This window comes from Nestor notabilis, unplaced genomic scaffold (genome assembly GCF_000696875.1).
Source record: "Nestor notabilis isolate BGI_N333 unplaced genomic scaffold, ASM69687v1 scaffold15372, whole genome shotgun sequence".
NCBI lineage: Eukaryota > Metazoa > Chordata > Aves > Psittaciformes > Psittacidae > Nestor > Nestor notabilis.
In genome coordinates, this window is record NW_009917100.1 from 23352 (window position 1) to 39609 (window position 16258).

The 16258-nt window shown below is 37.9% G+C and overlaps 1 protein-coding gene across 1 annotated transcript in view; it reads left to right on the forward strand.

Annotated features, from left to right (window-relative positions):
* Nucleotides 1-16258, forward strand: part of BZW2 (basic leucine zipper and W2 domains 2) — a 38456-nt gene that overhangs the window by 2788 nt on the left and 19410 nt on the right. Inside the window, 4 exon segments of the mRNA XM_010024933.1 lie at nucleotides 3818-3994; nucleotides 5103-5206; nucleotides 8434-8499; nucleotides 14684-14819. Of these exon segments, the coding sequence (XP_010023235.1) occupies nucleotides 3818-3994; nucleotides 5103-5206; nucleotides 8434-8499; nucleotides 14684-14819 (483 nt within the window).

Consider the following 16258-nt stretch of genomic DNA (forward strand, 5'->3'; position numbering starts at 1 on the left):
TTTGACCTAATAAAAAGTATAAAACTTGCCTGCAGCATACATAGTGACAGGTATTAAAATCACTTTAAAAAGATTCGAAAGAAAGAAAATTATGTTGTAAAGGGAAGCGCTTTCCAAGGGAAAGGAGGCATCTCACAGTTCCATATCAAGTTTTTGGCAATCTGGGCAACTAACCAGCTCTTAGTAAAATCTCTGTACCTGTTAAATACTGCTACTTTCTGGTGAAGGTTGAAGTAAATGGCATCTGGCCAGTATTTGTGCTTATGGTGTAGATACGTGGGATGTGGATTGTATTGAACCGCATGCATGCAAAGTAATGGCTGTGTGTGTTCTGAAATGGAAGATGAAAAATAGGAGTAGTGAAATGCCAGTAGGTAGTGAAGAAAATTTATACATCCAGACAGTTGACAAATCCCTAGAACAAAAAGCTTCCTGAAGCATTAACAGCAACAGTGTGTATTGTTTAAAATAAGTTGACAGGCAATACCCGAGACCCAAGTTTGTTCCCATGGTACAGATAACATAGGGTTAATATCTGTTAAAAAAAATAGCGCAAAAAGGTAAATGGCAGCATAAAAAGAAGGTAAGCATAAAGATGCATATTATGTTCAGGAAGAAAATTACCCAGTAAAAAGTCAATATTAACACCTTTATGTTAACATGAAGTCAGAAGAGTGGCCAAACAGGGCATCTCATTTTTCTTCCACAGAAATACAGTTGTGGGCCTGCTGTTGAGAAGCTAAGATTAATTCTTACAAATAGGGGTATAAATGTGATCTTCTTAGAGCAGAGGACAGGAAATGTTCTGGGAACATGATGAAAATGAGAAGCCCTGTATAGCAGTTCTGCATTGGATATTGTATGCATCACATCTGCAAGCTACACCTGCCTCCGCTAGCCCGTGATTGAAACTGTGCTTGTTTAGTAATTGTGTACTTGACAGCTCAACACACTGTCACCCCTTCTTGATGATGGCTTCTTAATCACCCTGTTGTACTACATCAGCATATTCCTCTTCAGTACATGAGCTTGGTAGGAAAATGTTTCAATAAACTTATAAATAATTTTTCATGCAATGAGTTCACCTCCTCTTCCTATGTAAATTTTTAGATTGTGATAGACAAGAAAATGGTAGGGTACTCCAGATGAGAGGAGGACTTCTAGGGCAGGAGAAGAATCGATTTAAAATAGCTAAGAAATATTAATCATGGTGTTTGTGTTTGTACTGAGCACTGTGTACCCATGATACCAAGCGTATAACACCTTCCAGCTGAGATGCAAACATCTTAAATTTTTAGAAAAAAATAGATTTGAAAAAGTAAAATAGGAATTTTTATTTTTTGTAACAGAAGAGGACAGTTCTGTCTTCTTACTGGTTAATGACTTCTTTATTTATTTATTTATTTATTTATTTATTTTTACCCTGAAAATAATACATACTTATTTGGTAACCTGGAAGAGAATCATTGTGCTCAGATACTTGTTTATGGGTGGAGCTGGATTTCTTGTGTGCAAACAAAACTGCCTGAAGTACACATACTGACGTACTTCAGTAAAAGGCTGGCTTGTTTGTGGGCTGGTTGCTTTGTTGCTTGTTTTGAGTAGTTTTAGTACTTCAAGTTGGAAAAGAGCTGCAACAGGGTATTTAGAAACCAGTCTGATAGCTCAGATTGGATTGCAGTACTATGCATCTCTGTAGGTATTTTCCCAGATCAAAGGCATGTTCTTCAGTTTCCCCACTTGATCCTCTCTGGTTTGTCCACCATGGGCATGCCCTGCGGATATGAAAGAGAGTTTCTCAAACAGGAGACTCCAGATCTTCATCACAGCCAAAACTCGAGGTAACACAGCTGAGAGCCTGAATATCTCCAAGGTCTGCAGTGAAGTAAAAGTCTGGGAAGAAGTCACTTGCAGTCTGGAGAAAGAGCATATTGAGTTCATTGGATGATGAGAGTGTGGTAAAGGAGAAACTAGGTTGTCACTATGGTTGCATGCATCAGTTCAGGATGAGCAGGGGTTGGGAGCAGGTCATTTAATGAGCATGAGTATCCATGTAGTTGAATAATCCTCAGCTTTTGTCTGATGAGGTCAGATTTGGGGGATGGGGCAACAATCCACATGGAGATAGGTAAGAAGAGTCAACAAGTTACTAAAAGCTAGGCGTAGCAGGGGATTTCTGGAAAATAAAATGTTTCCAGTGCTTCTGAGCTCTCGACAGACAGCTGTGGAGCTGCTGTTGGCTGTGTGCTGCCGGACTTCTTCGAAGGATGGGTTGACTAGTCCCCTCAGCTTCCCAGCAGCCTGGGACACTTGAGTGGAAGGGACTGCTTTGTCCCAGATAGGATTATTACAGGTGAGGAGGATGTGTTGGAAGAGGGGAGAATGTGCAGGTGATGTCCTGAAGATGGTAGAATGAATGCACCCCAGGTGCAGGCAGAAGAACAAGAAGAGAGAGAAACTTTCCTGTGTTAGAAGTACTAAAGCTAATAAAAGTAGGCACTGCGTGTAAGGTAGTTAATTGCCATAAGTAAGATAGTTACTTAATTGCCATATTGCTATTGGCAGGAGGAAAAAGATTGGGGAAAGAAAGGCTTTTAGAAACCAAGGTCTTTTGGTTAATGACAGGGATAAAAAGCTGCACTATGAGTTTCAGGGAAAGGAAACCTGCAGCCAGAGTGTGTGTAAAGTCCAGAATCTCTTTTCCCAAAATGTGTGCGGGAGTTACAGCTGGTATATTTCAGACTGCATTAGCACGTGTTTAGGTGGGAATTTTACCAATCCTTACTCATCTTAGTAACTAAAAACCTCTGGATTTATCTTCTGGATATAAAATGTGCAAGTTTTTTAAGATCTTGTATCAACATTCATGTCAGCAGGTGATAAGTTTTGGGTTTGTTGAGTGCCACAGAACAGATAGCAGTTTTGTTTCTGAAGTTGAGAGTTATTTGGACAGTAAGAAGCATTTCATATATGCCCTTGTATAAAGCTGGGACTTATTTTGTTAAGAAGCTTCAAGTGTCTGTGGTAAGCTGTTAACAGCCTGCAAGAAAAAGCAGCAGGAGGTATGAGTAAAACTACCTCACTTTATTTGGAGGTTGTAGTTATATCTGTTGTGGCTTCGAGGTCCTTTCCAACCCTAACTATTCTATGATCTAGTCATAGGGATGCTGTCTGCGGGTCAGACTGTACCTTAATTGAGTTCAACAAGAGACAGCTGTAGTAGATGCAATGTGAGCACTGCATTTCTGTGTTCCTAGTGCTGCTTGGGGCTGGAAATATGAAAGATAAATTCTTGGTTACTCTGTGTTGCCTGATGCTAAATGTTTACACAAACCCTTTTTATTAATACCTTTTTGAATACATTTTAGATATGTGACAGTAGCTATTTCAAGAAAAATATCAAGAAATGAAAAATGGAGTGTTCCTGCAGTGGGATTATGTACACATAACTGACATTCCCTTTACTCTGCTGTCAGATTTAGCAATGCATAATGATACACATATTCAATAATATCTTCAACAAGAAAAGTAAGAATATGAAATTTGAAAACCATTTCTTCCACTTTATTTATTTATTCCTGTATGTTTGTATGTATATTGGTACTGGGGGAATGAGGAGCAGAGGGAAGCTAAGGTAAACACTGAAAAATTTCCAGAGACAATAAAAGCCAAACAGCCAAACTTTTGGTGTGTTGACCAGAATGGGAAGAATATGTTTGGGTGTCATGGTCATTTCAATTGCTGGCTGATGTGGGATTTTAACAGAAAGATTAAATACTCGCTCTCTCATTTTCCTTCTCCTTTATCTCTGTTCCAGATGAAAAGGAGAAGTTTGAACCCACAGTCTTCAGGGATACGATTGTCCAAGGCCTCAATGAAGCTGGGAATGACCTGGAGGCTATAGCCAAGTTTCTGGATGCAACAGGCTCACGGCTTGATTCCCGCCGCTATGCTGACACACTCTTTGATATTTTGGTAGCTGGCAGCATGCTAGGTAACTTGCAGTGTACTTGATACAGAATTTTGATGATCAGCCCTGCTTCTTTTAAGATGCTGTTTTCCCTTGCAAAGTGGGTATTATAAACTGTATTAGTTTCACTTATCTAGATATCTCTTCATCTCATATCATAGCATTGATTCTAGTGCAGTAATACGTCGGGACTTGATGGTGTGAGGCGTTCTGCAAATACCACAAAAATGGATACTGCTGAGAAGCCCTTGGTCTGAGCTGAGAGGACTTCATTAGCATAAAAAGGTGTAATACAGCACTCCAGGTTATTAGCTGTTGCAAAGCTTTCTTTGTAGACATTGCAACAAAGAATAGCTAAGAGGAGGAGTGAAGGATCACGAGGAGTGCTTTGTGGATGTTCATGGGGTATTTCTCCCAGGTATCTATAGCAGCTTGGCAAAAACATTCTGTTCACCTACCTCTGTATTTTGAATATGTTGGCTCTTTTTACTGGTCACGTTGGTTTGATTCCTGCTTCCTGCTCTTTGGTACGTAAGAAGAAAAAATGTTTTTGTAAGACTTGAGGTAATGCAGGAAGCAAAACCCAGTGAAAATGTCTAGGAAAAAACCTCTCAACAAAATAAGCCAGGAGAAAACTTCTGCAGCTGTGTTTTCAATATTTACATGGGCCTGGTGAGTGTAGAGGGGTTAGGAGGATGTTCCAAGTCCTCAAATTAGTAACAGACTGCTAATAGTTTTCTATTTGGAAAGGATTTACATTATTGTGGTGTTTAAAGTAGTAGTTAAAATACACACAAGGGTTATGCTCTAACCCATACTTATTTGGTCACATTCAGGACTCTCAAAACCAGCAAAGGTTCCTTGGTGTGAACTGAATCTCGGTCCTGTGAGGTTTGTGTGATCTAAGGTGCAGCATATCAGCCAGCCTGTCCCTTCTGTCAGGTGCCACCACAGCCTTGCAAAGCTCTATCTCTATCTGTTCCCCCATTTCCCCTGCTGGCTCTTACCTGTGCCTTTTGTTTCAATGATATTTACATAACATTTAAAAGACATATAATTACAGATCATTCTCTAAAGTGAGAAATTGTTCCTTACATTTTTTTTATTTTTTTTTTTTACCTCCTTCTTTTAGCTCCTGGAGGCACACGCATAGATGACAATGACAAGACCAAGATGACCAACCACTGTGTATTTTTTGCAGATGAAGATCATGATGCCATCCGAAATTATGCTCAGGTCAGTAAAGGCGTTTGGTTGGTTACTGATTTCCATTTCTGTATCAAAAGGGGTTACAGTGGAATATCTGCAGACTGGCTAGGCTGCAATAAACTAGTTACAGGGGAATTGAAAATCCAGTTAACCAGTAATCTGCCCTAACCTGTACAATTTAGGTAAGAAAACAGGATGTCTAAAATAATCTGATCATAGCTAGCAATGCCTTCTTTTACAGAAAGCAGTCCTACTTAGTCTAGTGCTGATTCAGTATAGTTTTAGACACCATCATTATTTTTGTTGATCTTTTCTGTATGCAGTCTGAAAGCTTTGTATGTACATATTTTTAGAAACAAATTAATTGTATTAAAAATACAGCATGTATCAGAAATAGTGTGGCCAACAGGACTAGGGCAGTGAATGTCCTGAACTTGGCAGTGGTGAGGCTGCACCTTGAATGCTGTGTTCGGTTCTGGGCCCTTCATTATGAGAAAGACATTGAGCGGCTGGAGCCTGTCCGAAGAAGAGTAATGAGGCTGGTGAAGGGTCTAAAGCAGAAGTCTTATGAGGAACAACTGAGGGAACTGGGGTTGTTCAGTCTTGAATAAAAGAAGCTCAAGGAAGACCTTATTGCTCTCTACAATTACCTGAAAGGAAGTTTTAGTGAGGTGAGGGTTGGTCTCCCAAGTAACAAGTGATAGGACAAGAGGTAATGGCCTCAAGTTGTGCCAGAGGAGGTTTAGCTTGTATATTAGGAAAAATTTCTTCACTGAAAGTGTTACCAAGCACTGGAACAGCCCAGGGAAGTAATTGAAAGACATGTAGATGTGGCACTAAGGGACAAGGTCTTGTGGTAGACTTCACAGTGTTTGGTTAATGATTGGACTCGATGATCTTAAAGGTCTTTTCCAACCTAAATGATTCTATGAAGTATATGAATGACAAAAAATACAAAGCTGATGCCTTCAACCTTTAGTTGTGTAGCTAGTTAGGAATTGGGCATATATTCCAAGAGCTATCATTTCTCCTATGTATGTGATATATAATTTCTTTTTGAAGGAATAAGGTTTGCACAAATAGGTGTGTGTGCAATTAGCACAAAAAAAGCAATGAAGCCTAAAACTTTATTAAAGAGAAGCTAATGTTGTATAATTCCTTAATGGAAGATAATAATTATATGAGCAAATACAGTAAGAATTCTATTGAAAGTTCAAAGTCACCATGCAGTTTGGATGCAAGTAGGATTGCATAAAAATGCAATACCATTGAAACTCCTGTATGTCAAAAGTCTGTTATTAAGTAACATATTTATCTTTTTAAATAACTAATTATTGGGATGCTGGAGACAGTAAGTGAAAACATAAAAGCACTGGCCCTCCTAAGGTGTTGAGGGTGGTAAGCTGTTGAAAAGAGGTGTGACTGATTTGAAGAGTAACACATATTTGCTGAATAGTAGAAAGCTCCTTTAAAAATACATCTTCAATAACCTGAAAAAGTGAAATATACTTATTTCTGGAAAGGGAGTCCATATTCTTGTGTATCAGCTTTATCATGTCTTAAAAACAGGGTATTCTACTTCAGGAAAATCTTTGTTACTGGTAAAAGCATTGATTCTTTCTTCTTCATTTTTAATATTTTAATAGTTTGATAATAAAAATTGGTAGGCCAATCCTCCAAGGAGAAATTGAACTTTAAAGTAAAAGGTTTCTTGTTGGAAAATGGAAAGGAAGGCTTCATGATTTGGAGCAGTGGAATTTTCAATGTATTCTCTGCATTTCAAACCAAAAGCCACCAAAATAACTCAACATGTTGTAGTTAATGCCTGAAGAGATGTATACTTTTATAGACCTTGCCATTTTTTTCGTGCATAATGGGAAATAGAGCTCTTACTGTATTATGAAAAAGTGGAGTTAGGATAAAATAGTATTTAGAGCTTCCTTAACTTCTAAGTAATTTATTCCTCTGACTCTGAAGTGAATCATTAGTGTGGCTATTTTTTGTGGTTTTAGTCATGGTAACAATTCAGACAGGGAAGGGTCTTCAAGAAAAGAAGGCTAAAGCTGATGTTGATATTTTAGCAGATTATTTCCTTATTAAATGTATTTCTGTCATTTACAGGGACTTATAAAAATTACAAAATTTTGTTTGGAAATATGAACAAGATGCTAGTTTACATTTTCATCTTACACCTTATTTTATTAGAATTCTGTGTGTCTCTGCCTCTCAGCATGGCCACAACTTGATTTTCTCTTGTTCTGAGCCAAAATACTACTATTTAGGATGTATGGATGTATTTCATGTTCTATGAAAAGTGAATTGAAACTTTATAAACTTAATTTCTTCCACCACCATCATCCAGCCTGACAATAATGTCATTTGTTTCCCATCTAAACCTTCTCACCTGTGACAGTAAGTCATATGTTTTGTGCTATCAGTATAGGAGTGAGAGCAGCGATTCATTTATTTAATATTTTATCTCTCCCTTCTATCTGAATGCACTCTACACCTATGCTGCTTCTGCTTTCATAATCTGTGGCGATATGATAGGAAGCAAGTGGTGAAAACTGGAGAGCAAGTGTTTCCAAGAACATACTTGTAAAAGCTTTGTCAAATTTTCTCCCTCTTTCCCTGGCAGCAGTGTGTTTTGTTGTAAGCATTCATGTTAATGGACTTGACAAAGATCCTGCATCTACTCAAGATGCCCAGCAGTGCTACTCACTCCATCATCTTACAGCTGACAACTTCCTCAGAGGGCCATGTTACCAGGGGAAGGGTGCAGAGTTAACGTCCTCCTCCTCCTTTCACCTGCTTTTGATCTATGGGTAGGGTGAAAAGTAAAGTAGGAATAAAACTGAGAAATACAAGAGAAGACGACTGAAACTGCAGTAAATTTTCTGGTTCAGACATTGCTCTTTGAAGCAAGAATTGCAAAACTTGTATTTTTTCACTGGTAAACAAACTAGTACAGAAGGCAACCCAGGAGATAACTGCAGAAATACCATTCTGCTGGCTTCTTATTTCCTGGAAGCAGTGTCTAAAGAAAAACTGCAGTGGAATATTAGAGTGTGAGAAGCCAGCAGTGCTTCCTACTTCTTCTTTCCTGCTAAGGAGATGATGAAAAAAATTCTTTTCGTAGATTAGTTAATGATATTCTTTATGGATTCAGTAGTGGAAGTCTTGTTTCCCTTTGCATGTTTTTCTAAAGAAGGACGGCTACAACTGTTACATTTTTAATCTGTGTTTATCTTTAGGTCTTCAATAAACTTATCAGAAGATACAAATACCTGGAGAAAGCATTTGAAGATGAAATCAAAAAGGTAATGTTGGTGTCGGTCTCCTTGAGCATTAGTATCTTTTTACCGTATGTAAATGCACAATGTGTATTTGTACAAATGTGGTGCTGTTAATATATTTAATTTAGCTCTACCGGAGAAGAGGATGGAATCTACAGGTGATGGCTTTAGTCTGCAAATTTAGCTCTGTGGGATTACTGCTAGCTGCAGTTGATGTAGAGTAATTCTGAATTAACGCTTCCTTTAGTTGCTTTGACCAAGCTCACCTTCTTATCTGAGGCTTTTTGTGCAGATCTTCGATGTGCTTTGGGGTGTAGCTGTTAAAGAGAGGTGGTGTTACTATTTTGCTAAGAGAACAGCTCTCTGTGGGTTTTCCATGGAATAAATGCAAATCTGCTGTGCAGAATGTCAGTTGATCTATGAGTATTAAACAACTCCTGCATTGTGGAATGAATCCTAACCGTAAGTTTTTGTATTTGAGGCCACAGATATGTGCAAGGGAAAGTAATCACCTCTGACAGAGTGCTCAGCATTTGCCTGTTAAGCTGTAGCGGATATGTGTGGGTACTGTTTTGTGATACTGAATTCTAAGGAGGCAGGAAAAACCTGGGTAGAAATTTTTGAAAAACAAAATACAGATTTATTTTGTCTATTTTGAGTTCCTAGTAACAGATGTAAATATCTTTCTCTAATGGCCTGAAGTAGTAATATAAACACTTGCTGTGCTGTGACAGACATGCTGATAATGGCAAAACCTGTCCTATGATTAAAATACAATGTTTCTTAAAAGCAATAGTGTGTTTCTGTATTATTTAAGCATTAGAAAGACTGCTGCAAGGGTCAAGTGAGGGTAAGTCTGGAGCATGATGCCTCACCACCCCTCTCGTGGCTGAATAAATTTTGCTCTGATTTATACATTCTTGCTTGTATAGGAAATTATTTTTGCACTCCTGGCCAATATGCCTCTTAACTGATGCTGATTGCTCAATACATCATTCTAAAGACCTAAATTTACCTCTATCCCCACACAAATCTAATGTTCTTGCTGTTAATTACTATAATCATTGACATGAGAAGCGCTGACTCATAGTATTCAAGTTTCAGAGAGTGTTCAGCATATTAAGCAAATGCCATGTCAATTCAAGCCACCTCCTCTCTCTTCTGTAACTTGCTTGGTTTGGAATCCTTGAAGTTTCCAAGAATTCACTTTGCACACTTAGCGACAAGATGAGGCTGTGGTTGATATATGATAATTTAACTCTTCAGTTGAGGAACAAGTGCCTCTGATGTAATGTTTAGCTGTACTCAAGCTTGAGAGAAAGCAGTAATTTGAGGTACAGTGTGCCTGGAGCCATTATACTCCTTTAAAGCCATTAGAAGCATCCTAGCCATGGTAGAACAGGGTCAGACTGGGTTTAACCGCCTTGCAGACTGCAAATCTCAGTTTATGTACGTGCTTTTTGCATAGTTTTAATGTTGGATCACATCTGGTGTGGCAAATAACAAGATTAGGTTTGCGTGGTGGTCCTAGGCTGAGGGAAAGTTTTTCCACCTGCACTTCCACTCTTATTGCTGGTATGAATCTTGGTGTGTCTCCTGGGTACCTGGCCTTTCAGTGTGGGTGCTGGGTACAGTCTCTTACTTGATTAATCCTGTTCATCTGAGAATTAAAAACTAGGGAGGTGGCTGTGAAGGGGTTTGGGCATGTGTATTGCACCTGCAAAGGCATCGCCTTAAAACCCTTGACGACTATTTGCAGATGCCTCTTGCTTGCCTTCTCCCTCCACACCAAGTGACTGGCTTCTCGCTCATGAGGCCGTTGGGTTTTAACTATTTAATGCTTTAATCCCTGTGTATAGTTACTTGAGTAGCTGCTCACAGAGTATCAAATGATAGATACATTAGTATTTCTAGATGGTATCTGCAAGATTTAGTAGTTCAGAGACTACTGCAGTTACTCGATGATTAGAAAAGCAAGAGAGTGACTCCTTGATGTTGTTTCATGGGTCACTGTCCCAGAAATGCAATTCTTCTGGCAGATTCATTAGGCAGCTAGAGTACCAGGGAAAAATTAGCTCGTCTCACAGAAAAAGTCATGCTAAAAAACCCAAGGCAATAGCAGCAGTTTCACTCTAAAGAAGCAGATGGTATCAGTGGGATTTCTCTTTCAAGAGAGATGGTTTTAAATGGCACTATTTGTTCAACTATTTGCTTTATCTCTTCTAGTTCATCATTTTGTCATTAGGACATTATTTCCCAGAACCTTTCCCTTTTTTGTCTGTTTCTATCCTTCAAATGTTTTATTTCTTAAATCTTTCCCCACAAAATTGCCAGTTATTCTTTTGTCTAGTGACATAAACCATACATCTGAAGTTTTACATCTCAATTATTTTGTGCAAGCAATTTCAAAGAAGACAAAGATGTTTAAGTTCAGTGCTCACCTGCTGGTTTTTGGTATAGGCAACTTAAGTTCATACTACACTGGGGAGTGCTCATGGCATAGACCTTTGGCAACATTTTGCAGTAATTTCAGTTCCAAATTTGCGTTCATCTTTCTTACGTATGTATTTCTGTTCAGGCCAGTGGATGAAGAACGCAATATTAGCTGTATTAGCTGGGAAAAAACACAGATAAGTATGTTTTGTCTTAACAGTGGTAAATATTACTGAGTCATATGAGGATGTCTGAAGTACTGGGAAATGTCATGAGGTCCTTTGTTCATGTTCCCATTTTCCTAACGAAAGGATCCTAAGTCAAGCTGGGAATGATGAAATAAGAGGAGACTAACATTCCAAGATCAAATGGGGAGTAAACAGAGATGCTTTAAGTCGGTTAAATGAAAGACAAGAACCAATCAGTGGGTATCTGTTATGTTAGCTGCCTTCTCCATTGCTGACAATTCAGTACTGTCTACAGATGTCAGATGCTAAAGCACAGACCAGTTCACGTAATGAAGATATAAAAAGACATCACATCATACTCCCTGTGTGGATAAAATGCCTTGATTTTCACTAATAAGGTTTCTAATTTGCAAGAGGAGAGCAGAAGCACTTGTTTTTCTTATGTGCTTTTTAATGTTGCATTCATGTCTTTACTTGTGCATACCTTTCATGCCCAGAACTTGCGCCTAAAAGACAAGTTCTTTAAAGATAAAAATAGCACAGAATGGCACATTAGGTCTGGTCTTGTGCCTACTAGGCATTCTGAACTCCCACTTAAATAGGTGGGAGTTCTTATAGCTAGAATAGAAATACAGAATTGTGAGCCAGAACTGCGCATTTTATGCCTTGAATCAGTCTGTATCTGTAACAAAAGCAGTAATGCCAGTGCTCGGCTAACAGCAGGGAAGCGTCAGCTTGGAGAACTTTCTGTGGGTGGTTTGGTACTGTTCTGAAATGACGTGGACATTTTGTGACTTCCCTGCTGAGGTTTGTAATTGTGATGGTGAAAGAAGAGCTCTTAAAGTAATCAGCAATAAAAAACCTGAAACAACAGCTTTGGACTGAACATTTTGTTCTTTCTGATGGTTTTTAAGTGGGTTTATTAAAGGTTTTTATTCTTTCTATCACCCAGTATCCGCCTATATTAGACTGTTTCGCAATTGCTTGAAAGTCCAGAATAATATCCTTGAACAGCAGAAAATGACATATATAAGTTTATTTGAGCTGCTTTTCAAAAATATTAGTAAAACAAAAATTGTGGTAGTAGCGCCAACAGTACTTTAAGTAATGAGAGAAATGCAGAAGATGAGGTTTCTGCTCAAAACATAGCACAGTGGCATATAGTTTGAGAACACTGTAGTTCAGATTAATGCTAAGAGACTTGCAAGAAGCATGTTTCAAAGGAAAAGGAAGAGGATGAGACTGTGAACTTCATAGATACATTATTTCAGACCTTCCAAAATATTTGAACAGATTTCTCAGAACTAGAGTTGGTAAATATTTGGATGTCCTTCTCTTAGAATCCTTCTCTACCTTGGACTGCATAACTGGCTTTGCAGCTGAATTTCCTGTCATTGTTGCTTTTGTGACTTGGATCTGAAATGCATGGATACAACTCTTCATAACTCATTGCTGACAAAACCCAATGGAGGTTACAGCTCAGGAGGTCAAAACCTGGTCTTCCATATTAAAGTGGTCGTTGACCACTTTCTAAACAAAATCATCATCTGTTGTTTATTGGGAGCAGGAGGAATAAGAGTTAAGTAGGCTATACAGAAAGCTAAAGCTGTTTTCTCTTTAGCAGTCTCAGTACTTACAATTAAGAGGAAAAGGTCTGATTCCCATTTTTATTCTTGTGCAGATCTCATTATGGTCCAGTATTGTTGATAAAACTTGCATAATGACAGCTTTAAATCCCCAGGCCTCCATTTTACTTCAGGCTTATACTGAAATTCTGTAAAAATGTTTTCAGTCTTCCCATTAAGTGTGGCCCTGGAGTTCCTTTACCTGCTCCATTATATATACCAGTTAATTGCTGCATTTGGAAATACAGCACACCGCTCGTTTTTCATCCATATATTTAGAAATAATAATTCCATTCATCTGCAGAGGTTTTTTTGGTTGTGAGTCACATTTTGTTGAAATAAAATTACACCTTGAGATTTTATAGTTTAATAATTTTTCTTTCAAGCTAAAACTGCATGTTGCAGTCATTTGGCTGAAGCCAGCTACAAAAAAAACCCCTAAATGATTTGTCTATGGCTGAATCATTCAGGCCTGTGTAAACTGTAATTTAAAGCTGAGGTTATTATGTAAGTGCTACCGTATGAATGAGGGTGTTTGTTTCAGTTCTGTTCACTGATACAGAGCAGAGCTATTCATAAAACACTGCATTAGTTTTATTAACTTCCTTTGTTAGTTACCTGGATTTACAAAATGTCACTGCATTCAGAAAGCTTTACAGTTAATGGTAAGCTCTTGAAGAGTTCTCACTGTCCATGGTAACAAATAAGCACAGGAACGTGTGTGATGTTCTGTCCTTTTGTATGGGTGAGATTTGGTGATTAAGAAATACCCTTAATGTGGAAACTGGGTAGGAATTTTCCATTAGAATGAGTTGTTCTGCTTTGGTTGCATCTATTGCTCCTTTGGAGAAGGAAGACTGGTGTCGTGACAGCAGAAGGTAGATGAATAAAGCACTCGTAGCTGAAGAAGGAAATGAGAATTCGTTTTTAACTCCAGAAATGGATGTGTGCAGGCTTTCTTTTTTCTTTTTCCATTCTTTTTCCTTTTCTTCTGGTGACAATTAATGCGTAAGCGAGCTTCTGGTGGCGTCAGCAGCTTTTTGCAGTGAATGGAGCTGCCCTTTGCTGTCTAGTCTTCTTTTATTATTTACCGGTAATGTTATTGACAGAATCTCATTTTGAACAACTTTCTCCTGATGTAAAGGAGAAGAGGTGTAATCTACTTCAGAAATATGCTTTAAAGTTATTCATTTTAACATAGAAAATTAAGATATTTATGAGACCGAATCACCATTTTTAGACTTCTAAGAGGTAAATATGTAGTTCTCTAGCACTTAATTAAGATGGTGAGGTTTGTGATTTTTTTTTTTTTCTCAAGCTATTTGTTTCCTCTTGTAATTAGTAGTGGGAAAGGTGAGGTCTTAAAGCAGCTTTTGTTCCTGTCTGTCCTTTGTCAGCTTTATCAAGAATGTCTGAACTTGAAATATTTTTCTTGTTGTAGCCAATAGAAAATTGGTTGTAATTGTTCTGTGTTCCCTTCCCCAAAAGCAAAACAGGAAACTTTCTCATCCTTCTATTGTTTGCTGGAGTAATGGTTTTTGTAAGCTAAAAAATGAACTGCAACTGTGTGGGGTTTAGTCCGAAGCCTGAATATGTGAATGGGCAGGCTCCTGTCAGCATGCTGAAGTCAGCAAGTCTGTGGTCCTGGAATTCCTGTGGGTCTCAAGCCTTTAACAAGCACTCTAAGTTTTACACATATATATGAATATTTGGAGGAGACAGGCTTTGTCTCCCTGAGTAAGGCTATATTCCACATGCTTACGTCCTTACAGAAAATGAAGTTATAAGCAATTAGTGAAATGGCACTGCCATGCTTCAGGCAGACTTTGACATGAGCACTATTAATTGTAGTGGGACTTCTTGAGAAATAAAAAATTAAACTGTCTGCTAATATTCATCTCTACTTGTTATCATTGCCTACGGCTCAAATATTTTAACTTTTTTTTCTTGTCTGGCCCACAGCTTCTGCTGTTTCTTAAAGCCTTTACTGAGACGGAACAGACAAAGCTGGCAATGCTTTCTGGCATCCTGTTAGCCAACGGGACTCTTCCTGCTACAATTTTAACAAGCCTCTTCACTGACAATATAGTCAAAGAAGGTAATTTTCTACCTGATATTTTTTCTTCTATTAGCTTTAATAGAAGTATTTTGTTGCAACATGCTTTTTATGTCGAAAGGCTGTAACTGTACAATGGAAATGGGTATTTTAAAGCAGAAGTGTGTACAGACAGCAATGGTCAACATACTTTGTGAAATCTAATATGAGGGCAGTCAAACATAGGAAAAAAGCAACAAAAAGCAAAAACAAACCCCAAAGGATTGATATTTTCTGGAAGTTATACATGTGTGTGCAAAATTGTAGAATATATTTATTATTGTGATATTATAAAGTGTGAAGTATAACATTTATTCCTGACATATGTCTACTAGCATTTTTTCAAGTATTGCCAGTATCTTGTGCATGTGAGTGTGAAGTGGAACAGAGAACACATGCAGGCCAGCTGAGTATTGCAGAAGGAAAAAATAAAATTAAACCCCTTATTTTGCCTTTATACCTGTAGCAATCAATGATTGATGCACTTGTATTTGCCATATGATAAGTAACTGTTCTTTCAGTCTTAGAATCACCAAATGGTTTGGGTTGCAAAGGACCTTACAATCACCTAGTTCCGACCCCCCTGCCATGGTCAGAGACACCTCCTGCTAGACCAGGTTGCTCAAGGTCTTAGAGTAAATGACTTTTGGAAATTACTTTTTTTCTTGGTTTTTTTGAGGGTTTTTATTTACCTTTTTATAGCCATTCACCTAGGGGTCCTGATTTCCCAAATGCTTGCTCGACAGTGTCTTTCTCTGCAGCTACTGACTACCTGAAATAATTGCAAATGCACTGTCAGTGCTGAACAGTTTTCATGAAATCTTTTGGGTTTTGTTAAAGAACTGTATATTAGCTAAAATGTATTCTAACTTCATGTTCTCATTTGCAGCATGCTAACCATTACATTTGTTTTCTAAACGCTGCAGGAAGAAAAACCACAGCTGCAGCTTTGCTCTGTCATCACCACAGCTTTTGGAATGAGAATTAAACTAGGAGAGAATTCAAACAAAAGCACTAATCCATGTCTTAGGGTGATTGCCTACAATATTTTTAAATCAAAGTCTGTTCCTAGTTATGGGAAGACAAGAGGCATCTGAAAACTCAAGTTTTTAAAACTGAAGTAATCTGTTATATTTCAAACTTAGCATTTTAGAAATACAATTTTTATTTGTGAATCGTAGAACAAATTCAATTTGCATTATGAACTTATGTTTCTAGGAGCCTTAAACTTTTGTCAGGAGCTTAGATGTACTTTTGGTTCTTGGTTTATGCATACTAAAAATGTATCTATGTCCCCATTTGAGGGAAAGATTGTTCAATCAGAATAGATCTTTTATTGAAGAATAGAGATGTTAAGATAATTGGGAATAAAAAAAGAGGAAAAGAGCAAGGTTTAAAACAGGTAGATAATATAAGAATAAACTTGATACTTTCTTTGATTT